General features: G+C 50.2%; 7 protein-coding genes across 7 annotated transcripts; 3 read left to right on the forward strand and 4 right to left on the reverse strand.

Moving 5' to 3' along the window:
• Window positions 1-985: 985 nt before the first annotated feature.
• On the forward strand, window positions 986-1,853 carry GIQ15_00800 (uncharacterized protein; the record flags this gene model as incomplete). Its single annotated transcript, XM_033548217.1, has 2 exons — window positions 986-1,027; window positions 1,122-1,853. 2 exons carry the CDS (start codon window positions 986-988, stop codon window positions 1,851-1,853), a joined length of 774 nt encoding a protein of 257 aa, XP_033409168.1.
• Window positions 1,854-2,606: 753 nt separating this feature from the next.
• GIQ15_00801 (metacaspase CasB) lies at window positions 2,607-4,195 on the reverse strand (the record flags this gene model as incomplete). The annotated part of the gene is made up of 5 exons (XM_033548218.1): window positions 2,607-3,223; window positions 3,280-3,654; window positions 3,722-3,815; window positions 3,872-4,016; window positions 4,074-4,195. The coding sequence occupies 5 exons, from the start codon at window positions 4,193-4,195 to the stop codon at window positions 2,607-2,609; spliced, it is 1,353 nt and encodes a 450-aa protein (XP_033409169.1).
• A 1,167-nt stretch (window positions 4,196-5,362) lies between these two features.
• Window positions 5,363-7,405, reverse strand: GIQ15_00802 (uncharacterized protein; the record flags this gene model as incomplete). The annotated part of the gene is made up of 6 exons (XM_033548219.1): window positions 5,363-5,472; window positions 5,532-6,193; window positions 6,254-6,626; window positions 6,687-7,023; window positions 7,093-7,259; window positions 7,360-7,405. 6 exons carry the CDS (start codon window positions 7,403-7,405, stop codon window positions 5,363-5,365), a joined length of 1,695 nt encoding a protein of 564 aa, XP_033409170.1.
• A 419-nt stretch (window positions 7,406-7,824) lies between these two features.
• GIQ15_00803 (SPT10) lies at window positions 7,825-9,742 on the reverse strand (the record flags this gene model as incomplete). The annotated part of the gene is made up of 2 exons (XM_033548220.1): window positions 7,825-9,072; window positions 9,152-9,742. 2 exons carry the CDS (start codon window positions 9,740-9,742, stop codon window positions 7,825-7,827), a joined length of 1,839 nt encoding a protein of 612 aa, XP_033409171.1.
• A 474-nt stretch (window positions 9,743-10,216) lies between these two features.
• Window positions 10,217-11,409, reverse strand: GIQ15_00804 (RLI and DUF367 domain-containing protein; the record flags this gene model as incomplete). Its single annotated transcript, XM_033548221.1, has 3 exons — window positions 10,217-10,938; window positions 10,986-11,122; window positions 11,174-11,409. 3 exons carry the CDS (start codon window positions 11,407-11,409, stop codon window positions 10,217-10,219), a joined length of 1,095 nt encoding a protein of 364 aa, XP_033409172.1.
• Window positions 11,410-12,646: 1,237 nt separating this feature from the next.
• On the forward strand, window positions 12,647-14,381 carry GIQ15_00805 (VHS domain-containing protein; the record flags this gene model as incomplete). Its single annotated transcript, XM_033548222.1, has 5 exons — window positions 12,647-12,697; window positions 12,768-13,040; window positions 13,105-13,495; window positions 13,558-14,048; window positions 14,181-14,381. The coding sequence occupies 5 exons, from the start codon at window positions 12,647-12,649 to the stop codon at window positions 14,379-14,381; spliced, it is 1,407 nt and encodes a 468-aa protein (XP_033409173.1).
• A 2,256-nt stretch (window positions 14,382-16,637) lies between these two features.
• GIQ15_00806 (uncharacterized protein) lies at window positions 16,638-17,617 on the forward strand (the record flags this gene model as incomplete). Its single annotated transcript, XM_033548223.1, has 2 exons — window positions 16,638-16,738; window positions 16,825-17,617. 2 exons carry the CDS (start codon window positions 16,638-16,640, stop codon window positions 17,615-17,617), a joined length of 894 nt encoding a protein of 297 aa, XP_033409174.1.
• Between the last annotated feature and the right edge of the window lie 966 nt (window positions 17,618-18,583).

Raw genomic sequence — 18,583 nt, forward strand, 5'->3', positions numbered from 1 at the left:
CGGAGCACCCCATAAGCGCGGGGCAAAAATCTTGTGCCATCCTTGACAGACGAGTGATGTAGAGCATAGGTCTGTAGATAGAATATACGGTGAAATTATCGCCCATGCATCTCGCGTCGTGGCGGATTCGTATGAGGGCGGGAAGACATCTGGCATATTGAGATGGGAAGGACTGCGCGTCCATAGCATCCGCCGTGGATTCTCGAGTCTCTGCTCTATTATGATGACACGTAAATGTATAAAGAACTGTAGTATTGTTGATGGATTCTATTTAGTTGACTTTGTGCTGCGTAGTTGGTGGTTAAATAAATATTTCGCTAGTCAGGTGGCCCTGGGCTTTATTTTGACGACCACTTTTCTTCTCACTATGTTTTAAATATCACCTTGCCATTAAGAATAGCGAGTGCTCTATACATGGCTGGTTACAGGTTATACGGGATATATACCCACCTCGGCTCACTTTTATTGATTGTTTACGATGATATTACTCTGGAATAATGACTCAAGCTATGCTCTCGCGAAGGGAGCCCCTTTGTACAACTAGTCGGGCGACAACTCGAAGGCTGAGCTGCATATAACTAACGGCTAGTTATATGGCGGGGTAGGGGTAGCCTGTCTGCGCTGTAGGGAGTATATAACCCTGTCCGAATTCATATGAGAGCATGATTTAGACATCACACGCATTCTAGGTTCTCTCGGACTTTGTACCTCAAAATTTCATATCATGGATAAACTTGAGCAAGCAAAAACTGAGAACGGAGAGAAAGGGCAACGCTCACGTCATCGGGATGTCTTTCTCTTCAGCCACGCGAGGACAGTCTCCAATGTTCTCTGTCGTCTCCTCTCAAAGCAGCCGGGATGGGTTCAATCGGAATATCATTTCCGACCTGCCTTATTAGCCGCACGAAATTCCTTTAAATTGAACCCGCTTACTGATATAACTGATGAGCAACGTCGGCAATTTGATGAGTCGCTCCAACAGGGTATGGATGATCTCCAGCGAGCTCGAGATGCCGCTGTTGCCGAGGTAAGATGGTTCTACCCCGTTAAACAGGTTTCAGACAACATATCAATAAGCACCAATATCCAATTAACAGAGATTATATGTTAACGGTGAGTAGGACAAGCACCTTTTCGTAAAAAACCACACGTTCTACGTCTGGGAACCAGCCAGCCTCTCCCAGAGTATGTGGGGAGGGGAAATGGCACGCCCTTTCGCTGTGCTCCCTGGCCAGGGCATAGGCGGGTCTGCATCAACAACAAGGACCAATCCGACTTTCTTCCCGGATGACTTTATTACTTCGTGGCAGCCTGTTTTCCTTATCCGCCACCCAGCTCTTACCTTTGAGTCATGGTATAGGGCTGAGCTCCGTGTCGAACCTATCGATATCAACCTCAAGTCATGGAATTACCTGACGACTTTCCAGTACTCTCGGCAGCTTTATGACTGGTTCATGTCAAATTGCTCTAATGAAGATTGCGAAAAGGAAAACGACTCGGTGACCATGGGGAAACCTCGGCCGGTAGTCATTGACGCAGACGATGTGATCGATGGCAAGGCTATGTCAAAGTTATGCGAAGTGTGTGGCATGGATCCAGAGCATATCAGGTATGAGTGGGAAGAGTCACGACCTTCGAATACTAGAGGAGCCAATCCCCGCGAAGTAAGCTATTTGAGCGGGATATGGGATTCAACAACTATTGATAAATCGAAATCCTCGCAGGGGTTAGATGTGGCTGCCAAATACGACCAATGGAAAGAGGAGTTTGGAATTGTTGCGGCAGACGTACTTTATACAAAGGTCAAGAGCGCTATGCCAGACTATGAATATTTAAAGAGTAGAAAGTTATAAGTATAGGGGGATTGCTAACATGTCTAAGCTTTTGAGTCTTTGTTAATGAACACCAGTTGCTTAGCCAAGCGTCAAGAATGAAACTATCAAATATGTATCTATACACTGTTAAATTTATAGCAGACTCTATATGAATAAAGTAGCAAAATACTAGATTAGAAAGGTCAACGGGAGTGATGAAAGTCATGAATAATATCCTAAGTTAAAATATGAAGAAGTATTTTAAGATACCAATGCCCAAATACCGACTAATATGAATAACCCGCAAAAAAAGCAATCAGAAAACGAGAGCAGAACCAAAACAGTGAGAAAAAGATGCCAATAGAAGTCCCAGATCACAAACCACCTCATGTTATTAACCCATATTTCAGCGCACAAAAATAGACAAAAAAATAAAATAATAAGGGGACAAGGAAAGCGGCCAATCGAGAACCGCAAGGGAACAGGTGATCGTAAAATAAAGCTATAACGCTCAACTACCCACGCTAACGAAGAAAGCGGTGACGAACGAAGACGAATGAACGGATTCGTTTAGGTGATAAAATTGGGGATATACGCCCTAGCGATCATCGGAGTTCTTGGTATTTCATTGGGTGTCGGAATAGTCATGGTATACGTTTCACATTTGAAGTGTAGTGGTGGGCCTCTTACATGACATACAGGAGGTTGGTATCTAAGGTGGACAGGTAAGTGTTAGGCCGTGGGAGGCACGACGGGGTATATAAAAGCTGGGAAAAAAAATCACAGGGTTATCTACTGACCGAGTGGGTGACTGCAGCTCAACTGCGGTTTCTGCGAATACTTGGATGCGAGCTCATCACGAATACTGTTCAACAGCTGCACGTAGCTCTGTTGTGGGTTCTTCTTGAGAGCAGTAATGAAGGCCCACGACATGGCTCCTGTAGCCTGACCGCCGATACTGGCGTCCGCACTGGTCTGCACGTCCTTGCTGCCAGACCACATAATGACGTCCGCGGGACTGGTACGAGTTTGTCGGGCCTTCTTGAAGCTTTCGTCGCCACGTGTAGCTTTCTTGAAAAGGTCGACGGCACCGCTCATCATGCCACCCATATCGCCACGAGCGTAGGCGGAGACAACGCCCAAAAGACCCTGACCGGCTTCCTTGGCGAGATTTGGTTCTTTGAGGACACCTTGAGTAGAGTAGATAAATGGTAGGTCGAGCGCGGAACCAGAGTGGCAGGAATCGAAGATGGCGGTGAGACGGACGCCCGGGACTAGAGTTTGCACCATGATGCGGTGCATTTCGTCGTCGACAATGTGACCGGCCGTCCTGAAGTCGACAGGGTAAATGACTTCGTCGTTGCCGTCTTCTTCATCGCCATCAACATCTGCGGTTTGACCACCGTGACCTATCGAGTGGTTAGTCTATTATCAATGTTTAAAATATACGTCCTGTATATCGTACCGGAATAGTGGAAGAACAGCGAGTCGTTGGCTCTGGCATCCTTGACCAGCCAGTGCATGGCACGCAGGATATTCGCTTTTGTAGGTTGGCTCATGGGGTTTTGTTGGTCATCAGTGAGCAGAACCATGTCCTGTCTGGCATAGCCATAGTTCTGGTTCAGGTAGTTGGACATGTTCTTCACATCGTTGATACAGCCGCGCAGCTGACCTCGCTGGTTGAAATAGTTGATACCGATCAGGAGAGCTTTCCGTTTGCCGGTACAGTTGGAGTACTGGAAATTGTACCCCTGGGGAGCACCATGGCCGAAGGAGACGGCACCGTTGGGTGGTGGCGGGGGTCCACTGTGGCCCTGCTGGTTGTAGGTGTTTTGGTAGTCTATCAACACCAGTTAGCGATGAATATATAAATATGTATATATATAAAGCTGTCCGGAGACACTCACTCGGGCGTCCGTTGTTCATCTGCCCGCTGTTAGGTGGCGGTCCCTGACCGTATCCCCCGTGCGGTGCCGGTGCGTGCTGCTGCTGTCCATGTTCCTGCGGTGCACCAGTCAGTGGACTGCCTTTGACAGGGCAATGCTCCGTAGACCTACTTGATATCTATACTGAGGCTGCGGGGATGGTGGCGCTTGACCGTACGAGCCATGCGGGGGGCCATGTGGAGGTTGCGGCGAGTGAGATGGCTGTCCGTACGGAGGCTGCTGGTAGGAAGGCTGCTGCTGGCCGTAGCCATGAGGACTGTGCAGGCCTCTGTCAGTATTCAACACTGCTATAGACAAGAGTAGGGGGGCTTACGGGTACTGTTGTGGCGGTGGTGCTCCGTATCCTCCCTGGTCGTAGCCGTGCTGCTGGGGCGGCGGCTGGCCGTAGCCCTGCTGAGAGGCGCCTGGGTATCCTCCTTGCTGATAGTACGACATGACTGAGGCCGCAGATGGGTATAGGCAGAGCGAGGACGAGAAGGTGAGGAGGAGGATGTCGAGGCCTGAAGCAAAGGGAGGAAAAAGTGCGATGAAGCCCAAAGAGGGGTGGAGCAGGGGAAAAAAGGCTTAGCAAATCAACCACCCCCGAGAAACGTCAAAACACGAACAAGCTACTTCACTTTAGCAACTAAACAGCCGAAGGATGACGACGATGCTAGCGAGCGTCGATACCACTGACGATGACGAGATATGGGACGATGAATGCTGGCGGCGGAGAGATGGCTGCGAGGCTGTCGTGAGGCTATCGTGAGGTTCAGCCCCCGGATTGACTCCCGCAGAGAAAGGAAAGACTCCAGATCTAAACAGCGAGAGACGCGAAATAAACCTGAAGCTTCTGACGGAAGAACGGCCGGAGAGTTGAAAAAGCAAAGAGGGCGAAAATTTCTCGCATCCACGGCGAACTGCGACTACAGCTGAATAATAGGGCCACGATACGAGCCCGGCTGAAGCGCAGAACCTCTCACCCTTGCACTGGACAAGCCATCATCGCCGTCACAATTGACTATCGGAGGGCTAGGGATTCAATTGTGAGGTCACACGGATCTGCTACCCCGTCAGCCAGGTTGAACAGCGGCGCGAAGACCGTTCTTCTACCATTCGATATGGAGTATATATATCCCTTGACTCGCTGCTAGGTACAACGGCCTTCGAGGATGCCGTGCATTGCATGGACGGGATACGCAAGATGCCGTCGGATAGTCTAGTATCAGCCCTGTGGAGGAAAAAAAGGCTGCGATTACATATCAGAATAATATCCTGGGATGCTCTTTACAGCCCTATCCTGGGATTGCTCCGGCCTGCAGCCACAACCGCAGCTTGTTCTCACGCAGTGCTACCCCCGTAGTCGCACTCGCCACGGCCATATGACGATTTGATCTATTCTTAATTTTCATTTTTCATGCATTAGTTCATGCGTTGTCGGCTCGGGTTGTACCACCTCGTTGAGCCCTACAGCGTGAGATGTGGCGCATTTTCTTCATATACAAGCACGGACATGGAGGAACGTTATATGGACATTACTTATTTTTCTATGGTAGTAATTTCTTTCAACTGACTTTTTTTTATTTTACCATTCCATATTGTGCATGCGGGGATGTGAATCGTTTATCGTCTGGGCATGCCGCGGCCTCTGCCACCTCGGAGCACACGCTGAGCGGCGCCTGGTGGTAGTGCTCGCGGGGGACCTCCCTGTGGTTGAGCGGACTCTTCATTCTCTGTCGTGGTATGTTAGTATTGGTAATGTTGAATAGGTGATGGGAAGGGAATGACATACTGATGGTCTCGTCAACACTTAGAATCAAGCATGCAGCCTCAACGGCAGACTGGATGGCATTGACCTTGACAAGACTGGGCTCCCACACGAACGCTTCCATGTTATCCCGGACGCCCTCGTTGTCGAAATCGACACCAGCCCAGATGCTCCCCTTCCTATGCTCCACTCTCAGCTGGTTAAGGATATCCGTGGCATCGAAGCCGGCGTTGTCACAGAGCTGGCGAGGAATGACCTCCAGCGCCTTTGCAAACGCCTTGACGACGGCCTGCTGCTTGTGTGGAACATTGATATCGGCATACCGATGGATGTAGCCGGACAAGTCCATCTCGGTGGCACCACCGCCAGCAACGACGTTGGTGTTTCGTAGTGCTCGCTTAACGATCATAATGGCATCGTGCAGACTGCGCTCGGCTTCGGCGATGAATTGCTCTGCTCCACCGCGAAGGATAAGAGTGCATGTTTTGGCGCCGGGGCATTCGGCGAAGATGTTGAATCGCTCACCACCGATTTGACGCTCTTCGAAGGAACCACAGGTTCCGAGGTGGTGTTCTTGGATGTCGGTGCAGGTGGACTGCGTAGAGGAGCCGGTGGCTTGGTTCACACGCTCCATGTCGTCGGAGGCAACACGGCCGGCACAGAATATATCACGGTCCGCAAAGTACCTAGAAGGATAGCTTTAGTAAAAGATGACGGGCAAACTAGAATGTACGGAGTAGACGTACTGTGTCGCCAAATCGCCAATAGGAAGCTTGCTAAGCACGACCTTTGCGCCGGTGTTGTATAGGGCCTCTAGCTTGTTGAAGATAATCTGCCATTCAGCGTCGACGATGGCCTGGTATTCCGACACCTGCTCGACTCTGACCTCTGCATTGTCCTTTTCGCTCTTCAGCTCCAACTCGACATTGAGACAGACAATCTTGGGGTTCTTAAACGACTTGGGCTGCTGCTCGAAACCGGCGTATGCGAAGGTCTTCTTGAACGCAACACCGTTGATGAATTGGGAATCTTGCAAGGCACCACCGGTGATCTTCTTGATGCCAATGAGCTTCTCGTTCAAATCATCCTGGTCCAGCGAGAGGACAGCATCGACAACCACTGCCATGCGTTAGTTACCAGATCAGACAGTGTAAAAAAACACACAAGGAATAAACCCACTCTTTGTGAAAAACTCCGAATTGCGTTTAATCAGCTTGCTGTTCATCGCAGTTCCCGCCAACCGTCTGAGTGTTTCGATCTTCTTCGCCTCCCCACCAGCAGCATCCTTCATATCGATCGCAATCTCCTTAATCCTGTTGACGGACATGGCGCTCGCCTTCCGCAAGCCCTTTATGATCGTCTGAGCACTGACATCCTGGTCGACGAGGTCGCGGACTTCGCGCAGGATCTCACCAGCTAAAACAACGACGGAAGTAGTTCCATCGCCGACCTCTGCGTCCTGTGATCGTGCAATATCTGTCAAGATGCGGGCGGCGGGGTGAACGATCTCGAGAAGCTAGATGGTAGAAAAGTAAGTAAATAGGCAACTTTCTTGAACATGAGAGAGACCGAGGAATGTGTTCACCTTCATTACTGTTGCGCCATCGTTTGTGATTGTTTGCTTCCCGCTGCTGTCTACCAGTAATAGGTCCCCGCCATAGGGGCCTAGGGTGCTCTTGATAGTGGCCTGTACAGCGACGCAGGCGTTGATATTCGATAGAATCTGTCCCTTGCCTTGCGATGCATCCGTGCCTGTTTATAGAACACCCATTCAAGCTTAGAACTTGTTCCTTGGACGAAACGGAGGCCCGAGATAGGGGAATGGAGGGATGGGGGTTAGGAAAAAACTGACCCTCCTTCAGCACGATGATTGTGGGTGTTTGGCCGCTGAATGCCATTATTGCGGCAGGGAGACGGAAGGGCTATACGGCGAGTAGAAGGCTGGCGGTATAAATGAGCTGTATCCCTTGAAATAAATTGTAAATTGTTCTTTTTGTTAATTTATTACAAGAAAAGCGATGTTGTGCTTGTGTTGGTGAGCATCGAAGGTGCCCTCATCGAAACTTTAGTTTTTGGTAGCTGTGTACCTTTTGGTGTGTCAGCAAGATCCCCCACGATAAAGCCCCTTTTACTCTCAGCATACGGATATACAAGAATATTCAAAAAAAGATGTATTGCTGAATATAACTGATATCATCTATCGTCTAAGGTCCTATCTCGTAAATAGCATTAAACATGAAAAGGTGATCCTCCATACTCCGGGCACAAAGGCAAATAGACAGAACTACAAAATCATCCATCCTCAGCACCAGGCAGTCTAGCTGTCAAAGTGGCTCTGGTCCTCTCGTCCGCCGAATGCAACGGTCAGTAGATCGGCCTGGAACTGCGCGTCGTTCTGTAACCGTGTCGCCTCCACGAGTCTCATCGATTGATCCCTCATGCCCACGCCAACGTCAACGCCGACATCGACGTCTACACCCACGCCGGCACCCACGCCGGTATGCGAGGCCATAAGATCGTCGTCTTCGACAACCTGATAGCTGCCGGTGTGGTCGTGGTGGTGGCCGTGGTGATGGTCGTGGTCATGCTGCATGGGCGTATGGTCAAAGCCATGCGTCAGGGCATGAGGGTCCTGGGTCCCGTCGGGTTCGTATGGGCTGACGCCGACGCCGACATTGACGCCGTTGTGGTGTTGGAAGGGAGGGAGATGGTGGTGTATGTCGTCCATTATCTGTGGATCGAGCGGTATGTCGGTGTAATCGGTCATTTGTTCAGCGGCGTGGATGAGTGGGTTGCTATGAGAGTGTGTATGGGCGTGCGTGTGGGCGGCAGGACTGAAGGGCTCTTCCTTGGAGTACTGGTGCACAGATACATTGGCGAGTTGCTGGTCCGGATGGGAGGGATCAAATGTATCGGGTTGTTGTATGTCGAAGGTATGGTCCCGGGGAGTAGCTGGCTTTTCTCGTTTGAACGACGAATTGGCGTCCGGGCTGCCGTTGTGAGAAACAATGTTGGCGCAGACTCCGTTGGCAGGGGCCTTGGGGCCTTCTTTGCACTGTGGGCAGTTCTTGATGACCATGCTCACGGTCTCCTTGATGCGTACCCAGTGGTATTTCAACGCAATAGTGGCCGTGGTCTTATTGATTCCGCCATGTTGCTGCTGGTGTATCTTGCGGGCAATCTCGTACTGCTGTTGAGGGTCGGAGACAACCTCTTTATCCTTGAGCATAAGTTTCTCTGGCTCCCCCTTATCACCTCCCACAAGTTTATAGTGAGTTGCCGCACTGCGCAGGCGGCTCTTCTCCGCTCGGTCTGCACCGCTGGGATACTTGGAGTGTTTGAGATAGTATCTGATCTTGTCGAAGCGTTCCTCGGAAACAAAATCCTCTCCTTCCGGGCCCAGGTCACGCCCATATATTATTGCATCGATGAGCTGCCCCGGGTATGATCGTAAATTGCCACAGCCCGGTATTCTGCCGATCCTCTTGAAGCCTAACGCATCCCAGATTCGACACGAAGCTACGTTGGTTTCATAGACCAGATTAAAAACAGCATATGTATACCCCTGGATGAAAGGAAAACACAAAGGTTAGCAACCTTATCATATTGTAGATTATGGTCATTACGTATGTTCTAGTGCTCACCATCTGTGGAGCCCACTCCAGGTAGCATTCGCCCATCAGCCTGCCGACACCGCGGTTCCTCGAGGCATCCGTCACCAAGAAGGCGCCGTTACATATATGACTACTCCTGCCCGGGTAATTGGGCTTTATATTGAAGCTGCCCAGACATATCTTCCCCCAGTCAGCGCCTATGGTCTCCAGAGACTGCACATGGCTGATGGTAGGTATATCTCCGAGCAGCATCACGGCCGCGAAGTTCGAGAACCAGTCCGTGCCAAAGGCCTCGAGGGTTAGCGGATTGAGGAACGGGTAGGTATCGCCCTTCTCGATCTCCTTGTTGAGCTGGTCGCACAGATACGCCAGCAGCGAATGGGGTACCTCCTGCGCCGACGAGAAGGGGATCAGCGTGGCCACCGTAACGCGGTCTCGCAGGGTAACCTGTCTCGGGAAGATCGCGGGAGGTAGCTGCGGGCTGCCGGTGTTGGTCCCGGTGCCTGTGCCAGCAACGGCGACAGGGTCATGGTAGCCCCCTGCGGGCGTCCCCGGCGTGGTGCGGTATATCGGGCTCCCTGCCGGATCGTCGCCGACTGCCGCAACGTTGATAGCAGGCATGTCACGTCACCGTCTCGGTTTTGATATATCTAATCCTTGCCCTGCTTGCTTGCTTCGCCCCTGACCCGAACACTCTCTGTACAGGTCACGAGACCAACAGCCATAATTAGCCCTGTGGCCCAGCTTAAAAATAGAAAAAAAAAAACAGGAGGGAGAAAAACTCTTCCAGGCTTCCACAGATCGCAGGCAGCAGGCAGCAGGAGCGCAGAGCAGCGAGGCCGCGCGCCAGAAAGCAGCTTTAACGTAGCGTCTCTGGTCGCGTGCCTGAGCCGCCAGACCTTTAACTGTGGAACTGCGAGCAAGGGGCGGTCTTTACCTGAGCTGGGGGTACGCACTCTTTGGAACGCTTCGTACTTTGCAGAACGCGGGGGGTTTGTTAAGGGAAGGAAAAACGTTTTCTTTGCACTGCGCAACTTTTGCCCGGCGCATCGTCGGCCCGCTGACTAAGGCTTAGATGTATGCCCAGGTGTATGCTTAAGCCCTGCCTGCCTGTCGCTGCTTCTCACGCTGGATGGCCTTGATGCCCGTACGGTCTGTCGAGGTGGTCGCGTTGAGGATGCGGTCAAAGGCAGCGTCGCTCTCGTTGCCGCTGTCCTCGTCCTCGTCTTCGTTGCCGTTGTTGTCATTGGACGGGACGGGGACAGGGACAGGCTTGAGGACGGGTGCTGGTCTCTCAGCATCGTTCTCTGGAGCAAACGGCTTCGACATCAGGATCTTCCGGCGGATCTCGGCCATCTCCTCTTCGTCGTCGTCTTCTTCCTCGGACTCTGGGAACGGGTTATCCCTCTGAAGTGCATTTTGCGGAACGTCTTCATCCTCGTCCTCACCCTCGCCCTCGCCCTCATCCTCGTCCTCGTCCTCAGAGTCCGAGACATAGGCATTCCGATTCGTGTTCCCCGTAGTCCACATGTCATCTGCTCCCTTCTCCTCTCGGCTCTCCGCGTACTCCTTCTCGATCTTCGCCAGCCACTTCTCCTCTGCAAGCTTGATATCCGCCTCCGTCTCACAAGCAGCGTACCGCTTGAATATCTGCGAATTGATTTCTAGGAACGACTTGCCGTATCGGAAATGCTGCAGTACCTCCTCGGCCCAGTCTTCGTGGCCACATATCATAAAAGTGGCTGCCAGTGCCTCCACACAGTTTAGCCGCCATGGCTTGCCGTAGTTGACCGTGTTTGCGGCAACAAGGTAGGGTACTATGATCGTTAGCAAGTAATCAAGCTATCAACCCGGAGTGACGCACGTAGTCTTTCCGTTTTCCCTCCTATCTTTGACCATGGCACCTCGCTCACTCGCACCCAAGAGCATTCCACCACTGCAGCGCCATACTGCTCTAGCAACGGCCTGTCTGCAGGAGAAATAGTCTGCTTCGCATTCGGTCTTATCTCTCATCAGCTATACTCTCTTCTAACTGCGTAGATTTATACGTACGAGATGACAACGCCAGGAAACTTGTGCCCGATGCCCAAGTCCCGCATGTATCCAAGCTGCATCAGCCTTTTGCCAGAGCATTTCTTCGGGTCACAGTGCCCTAGATCCCAGCAGGCCGCTTGAAAGGGTGCTCTCGGTCGATTTCCCTGCTCGTCTGCCCCGTCTCTGACCACTGGGCGCCGGTACTCACCCCGCTTGCCCTTCCGGCCCATGTTGTCTTTCTTGTGTCGAACCATCCTGAAGAAATCCTGGTGTGGCTCTCTCCGTATAGTGTCTCCCACTGCCTGTCAACAGCCTGTCCTTGGGAAACGTCGTCTGAAATCTGCAATCCCACCGTTGAAATGTTGTTATACGCATAATTTGACGCCACAAAGTTCAGTTAGAGCTTATCAGTCACGTGATATTCATATTTGGGGCATTTGGTCGACTTGAATGTAAGAAAGTGTCAAGGTAAAATAAGATGATAATAATATTGATTTAATATATTCTGTCTTTCTGATTCCTCCTTCCATGATATAACCCCCGGAGTGGCCGAGTCGAGGTTGCTTGTCCAGAGTGCCTGGTGTTCGCAGCCTAAGAAACGTGAACTCGGCCAAGCCCCATCTCACCGTCCATAGCTTCAGCCGACTATACAGATAGCCCAAACATAGCCTTATCCCGCCGGGCCTCAAACTCGATTTTAATGTGACTTCTACCCCCCTATACCTAACCTGGTTTCTTTTATCTTCTTACCTACCGACAACCTGGAGGCGACATCAGCACGGATGGCGGCCAGGGACCGCTTTAGCGCTTATCTCGAGCCACCTGTGCAGTCCACGCTGCAACGCTATATACGTACGTCTCCCCTTGGAACCACCCGCGGATGATATCAGGCATAGAAATGGTGACTGACAGAATGCGCTCCCAGACAATGCGTGCGATCCGCAGAATTACGAGCCGAACCTGGCCCTCAATCTGGAGGTGGTGGACTTGGTAAATACAAAGAGGGGAAATGCGTGAGTGCAGCAGTCCCGCGATTGCGCCTCCTGGCTCGAATAACTATCATCTATCGCAACGGAGACCTAATATGATGCCAATGAAAAGTCCGCGTGAAGCTGCAATGACGATAGTACAATTAATTAATTCCCGGAATGCGAATGTTGCAATGTTGGCTCTTGCTGTAAGTTATATCCCCCTCGGTCGATATAGAAGAAGTCAAGCGGATAACTTACCCCGTTCTCTACTATCTAGCTTCTCGATATATGTGTTAAAAATTGCGGATACCCTTTTCATCTCCAGATCAGCACAAAAGAGTTCCTGAATGAATTAGTTCGAAGATTCCCGGAACGGCCACCTATCCGGCCATCGAGAGCGCAGCAGAGAATCCTCGAGTCGATCGAAGAATGGAGACAAACAATATGTCAGACTTCCCGATACAAAGATGATCTGGGGTTCATTAGGGACATGCACCGACTTCTGTTATATAAGGGATACATGTTCCCGGAGGTTCGCCGTGAAGATGCAGCTGTTTTGAACCCTAGCGACGTACGTTGGCCTATATTTATAAATTTTTGGGTTTGACCTGGGAAATACACGGCAGCTGACTGTGATATAGAACCTTCAATCCGCCGAGGAGATGGAAGAGGAAGAGAAAATTGCTCAGTCGGCCAAGTTACAGGAACTAATACGGAGAGGGAATCCGGATGACCTACGAGAGGCAAATAGACTAATGAAAATAATGGCTGGATATGATACACGACATCGGACAGACTACAGGGCAAAGGCCGCAGAGGAGGTTTCAAGGGTACAGGAGAAGGCTAAATTGCTCGAGGAGATGCTGGAAAACTGCAAACCCGGAGATAAGCTGACTGAGGGAGATGTTTACGAGGTACGAGATGTGTCGACATCATTTGCGATAATACCATGTGTGGAAGCTAACGAGCCGAATACAGGAATTAGCCAGCGCTCTCCAGAACGCGCATCCCAAAATACAAAAGATGTGTGAGGACGAGTCCGATGACAATGAAGCTGTATCCAAGCTTCTAGAAATTAACGATAGCATACATCGAACTGTGCAGAGATACAAGCTGATCAAGGCTGGAGACGTAGCGGGTGCATCTAATATTCCCAAGGGAACTCTGGGGACGAGTACTGGGGTGACCAAGAATGCCGCTAATGAGCTCTCCTTGATCGACTTTGGGGGTGAAGAAGAGCAGCCGTCTACTTCTAACGGCGGGACGAGTGCCAAACCCTCTACATCTACTCTTGAGGGCGATCTCCTGGGCCTGTCATTCCAGGATGAACCTCAAGGGGGCGTTGCGCTCCCTCTAGGGCCAAACGATGGTAAGCTATCGCGATTCTACTGCTGCATACCCTGCTATACGCAATTACTTACCGCTCGATAGGCCCGTCTTCTGTCCCATATTCAAAATCCCCATCATTACCTTCGGCCTCTACACCTTCAGCCCTAGCTCCTCAGGCCGACCCATTCGCATCGATAGGGTCTGGGGGCTCCAGAACATCATCACCGTTCAACAAACTCCAAAGTTCAGCTGCATCCACTACTTCCTCCTCACTTTTGGACCTTGGCCAGCTAGCGTCAGGACCATCAGCTACTGCAAACACACTACCCCGACAGCCGCAGAAGCCAACCTTGGCGAAAAAAGGTGGAAACAATCAAGTGTCCGAGACAGATGACGAGTGGACGTTTTCTTCTGCTCTTCCAGAAGAAACACTTCCTTCTCAGAACACGGTAGAAATTCTTAATACTTCTATCGGGATAAAGATCCAGGTAAAACGTCTTCCTGGCGAAAATAGGATACATGGCCTCGTCTCGTTCTCGAACAACACGCCTCAACCTATATCCGAGCTCCATTTCCAAATTGCTATTGAGAAGGTACGGATACCTGTGATTCCTTTCCTTCCTATCTACAAAATGATAGATCCCCGTACATTACATTTTGGTGGCCTTACATTTGCTTTATGTCAAAATAATAACTAACACGGTGCCTCTTTTGCTCATTTACAGGCTTATTCTCTACAACTTCGACCCCAATCTGGCCGAGATATTGCACCGTATCAGAAGATCGGGGTCCAACAGCAACTGCAAATGGACGGAATAGAACCCGGCAAGGGCAACACGGTCAGGCTTCGTTATAAGGTATCTTACAAGATTGGACAGGAACTAAATGAGAGTGACGGACTTGTGCCATCGTTAGGCATATCCTAGTAGCTAGGTAGGCTATACCAAAACAAAAATGCATCATCTCATTTAGCACGCTTGGCTTACAGGCAGTGGAAATTTTCAACTATAGATCATTACTCGGGGGACAGTATGATTCTTTTTGCAAAAATCTATATACTATAACTTACGTATCTGTCATTTAGCTCGTGTTCGTTACTCCTAACTGAGTTATCTTCGTGAAAGGTATACTATACATAATACTACATATACAGTTATTACTCTTATGAGTTGGGGTTTAGTATCTACTGCACTTTTTCGAGGACATGCAATAACTCACCAGCGACCTATAAGATATAAGTTGTATATCGAGACAAACATGCCACTGTTAGATCGAGAATACCGACTGTATATACCGATCGGAATTTTAATAAGGTATTAAGCATTGCGTTGGCCAAGCTATTCAAGTCTGGGTCGTGATTAACGGAACGACCCGTGAAAATGCAGCCAAATAAAACGTCGCACATCGTCATAGACCTCTACATATTATCATGGACTGTGAAATGGATATATATAACGCGCGGAGCTGCACGAGAACCCCAACGGGCTATTATCCTATCTGAGACGATAACTACAGTCTCCGTGTGCATCGCAGAGAAGGTCTTGCTTATATAACTCTGGTTAAGCGCGTTGCCATGCCGTTTTAAACGCGCGTAACTAGCCGCGGACAAAAGGCAAACTTAACGACATGCCTTCCCTTTTTGGCCAAACTCATCCTGGAAAATGGTTCAAAAATGATGAAAACTACCAAAACATCGTGGTTGCTGCGGGAACGCATATCCATGGGTCTGTCTTTCTGCCGTCATGGGGATGTTTGTTGGGCCTGCAGAGCTTCCTGGATACGTGGCCTCGCCTAGTGTACAGTGACATCTTCGGGAGTTTAAGAGATACCCAGATACCTGTTCTGGCTATGCAAAGAAAAGCTTCTATTGGGATCACTAAGCAGTGTCTGATACGACACCAGTTCCAGGCTCTCTCTGGAGCCTCCTGTGACGAGAATGCGCGCCGGCGACTTTCGACCATGGCGGTATCGTCACTTACCAGAGCCAGCGATACACTCCTATTACGCGACACCGTCTTGCTATGTACCCTCTGCTTATGTGATTTGGAAGCCTGTACTGTATCTCTACTTGGGGTGGCAAAGCTTTGCGCCTGTAACAGGAATACAGGGGCTATATCTCGATGCTCCATAGCCTGGTCGGTATAATTCTACGGTATATCAGCTGTCCAGCTAGCGTTGGCTGCTGAAGATGCTATGATTGCCCATGGTCATTCACTGTCTTCATGGAGGAAGCAGTTTCCCGTTCAAGTTTCTGTATATCATGCAAACTTGGCAGGCTTAGCTTGCACTTCAGGTGGCAATGGGGCAACAATAATAAAAACAATTTTCTTTGGATAGCCCTTACGAAACTCCTTTTGTTCCAGTGGTTTTGCTCTTGGTATCCCTGTTCACTGGTCTTACGACCTCGAGGATGTCATGTCCGTACGACCAGGGGGGTCACCTATCCTTAGTGTTGGCGGAATTACTTGATCTTAGCATTAAGGGGCTTGCTTGCTCCTGGTGCCAGGGACATTGCCTTCCCTTACTGTTAGCGAGTGCTCTCATACATAATGCGAAGGGGTTCTACTGCTCATACTATATGGAGGCTTGCTTTCCCCTAGTTGCTGGCTTGGGGCCTGGGGGATAACTTGCATCTAATACAAAGGGTCTCGCCTGGCCTCCCCCCTACGAAGAAACAGTATGCTTTCTTGCCCCAACCATGGATGCTCTTACCGTCTGATTGCAAGCGTGTTCCATGGACTCGTACGGTATTCTAAGCCTATGCCACTTTCTGGCACCGTTATGTCACGATGGCGTCTCACCGCTTATGGCACCGTTATGTCACGATGATGTCCCGCCGTTTATGGCATCCTGATGTCACGATGACAACTGCAGATATTCTATATAAGGCAGAGCTGCTGCTCAGTCCTCCTCCTTTCCCTTTCCTCTCCCCTCATTCACTCTTCACATTTTATCCCAGATCTGAAGATTACACTCAAAGCATTACCCCTACCCGTGGTATACCATAGTTACTCACACCCTCTCTCACCCAAGACTCACTTGGATACCACCTATCTCTCATACCTCCCCAACAGCCGGTTAGCCAAGCTCCCTCCGTGTTATACTTGCTCATGCTTTGCGAGTGCCCCACCCCCCCCGGCTGACCTAGCTACCCAGGCGTTCGTACCCCAAACGCCTATAAAATGCCGGACTTCAGTTTCCGCTCCTTCGTCTCTTCGGAGGAGGCAGGTGATTCCTCAGGAGGGGTTCTTGACCCTCGGGACGAGTGGTGGACAAGGGAACGGTAAGGCTATTGTCCTTCATTACCAGCTTTAGCTTATCAAGTGCTTTAACCTTGTAACGCAACAACATACTGACTTTTATCTTTAGAGCCTTCCTTGTCTCGACCTTTAGGGCAGACAGAAAGGGGGGCATGGAGGCTCGCCTGAAGTCAGCCAAGTACGCTTCGCTCTGCCACTATGAGATGACGGGCGTGTGGTGGTATGACGTCTCCACGGATGCCATCATGAAGGGTTTAAGGGAGGGAAACGGCGGCTTCGCCGAGACCAATTTTCGTCCCCCGTACGCGGACGACAAGCTCCCTCCCTCCTCCCCTCCCCGCCGCCGCCGCCCCCGTCACCGCAGTGAAAGCCCCCCCGCTGCTACCCCCCAGCCTGCCTCTCACCCTGCTGGCACCTCCCAGTCTCCGCCCCCCTCTGTCTCTGCCGGCTCCTCTCAGTCTCCGCCTCCCGCTCTCCCTGCTGGCTCCCCCCAGCATCAGTACGTGCCCAACCAACCTAATCCTTCTGGGCCGTCGTTTGCTGCTGGGGGTTTCCCAGAACCAGTCGCCTTGCCCCAGGCAACCAACGCAGGGCTGCCTGCCAACCTTTACCTCCCCGGGGTAGACAGCCCGTTCGCGGCTTGGCCCCCTTCTTCCTCTTTGGGTCAGCCAGCCGAGGATCCTATGGGCATGTCTGTGGGTATGGGCCTGGACACCGAAGATCAGCTTTTCGGCTGTCCCATGCCAACCTCTTTCCAGGATTGGCTCAATTCATTAGACCCTGAATTCTCACACGGTCAGGCCGGGGTTAACATCTTTGACATTGAACTTCGGGGGGATATCTACTCTGGCGTGGCGGGAGTGGTTGATCCTGCGGGTTTGACGGCCCATTTGGAAAATTGACCGGGCTAGGTCTCGGGAGTTTGGGAAGCTAAAGGCGCTGGGACTGCTAGGGAGTATATGTACTATGAAGCCCTTTGTATTTTTGTATTTCTGTTTATATATTTGTGTTTTTGTTTCTGATTCCGTTTCTGTTTCTACCCCTATTTTTATTTCTATCTCTATTTTTATTTGTATGCTTATTCTGTTTGTATTTTTACTTTTATTTTAACCTTTTGCTTTTTTGGTTTGTTCCTATTGCCAGATTGTGGGGATAGATGGTGCCAGGGTTGGTGTACTGGTCATACCAGCAATCCATTACCAGAAGCATATGATATATAGTGCAACGTACTCTAAGACTTCCACATACATATAGCCAACGCCTTCTTTATCAGTCCATCTCGCTATCCTCCAGCCAGAGAATATATAGTCTAGTCCCTCTCTTTAGACACCTGCACTGCCATGCGCTACGTCTGACCAGGCTCTATTATATCAGTTTTATATATTTAGTTGATAGATACCAATATATTTTATAGCACTCCGAGACTATTATGGTGATAAATTTTGGGGTAAGGGGGAACCGAGGGGAGAGCCTAGCGATAAGGATAGGAGTTAGGCCAAGTTTATATACGTAGTACATAAATCGAAGTGTCAACAGGGGTGAGCTCTCAAAGGATCCATGTAAAGGAAATATCTCGCTTCAAATAAATGGGGGTCTGGTTGTAAAGACAAGGAAAAACATTCATTACTGCTATATCTACTCCATGATATCTGGCCATATTCTGTCATAACGAGGAAAAACAGAACCAATCATTAGACCCACCCATTTATACCCCAGAACCCCAAGTGCTAAGTAATTCCATATGCGGATGCATCCGCTATTTGGGCGCTCCTGTTTCAACTACGATTCGACGCAGAATTATGACTTGGACCTCTATCCTTTTTTACGCGGGGTTTGTTTAGGGTATACCTGTTCGTTTGATTAGGCGA

Source organism: Arthroderma uncinatum, assembly GCF_011692745.1.
Source record: "Arthroderma uncinatum strain CBS 119779 chromosome Unknown scaffold1, whole genome shotgun sequence".
NCBI lineage: Eukaryota > Fungi > Ascomycota > Eurotiomycetes > Onygenales > Arthrodermataceae > Arthroderma > Arthroderma uncinatum.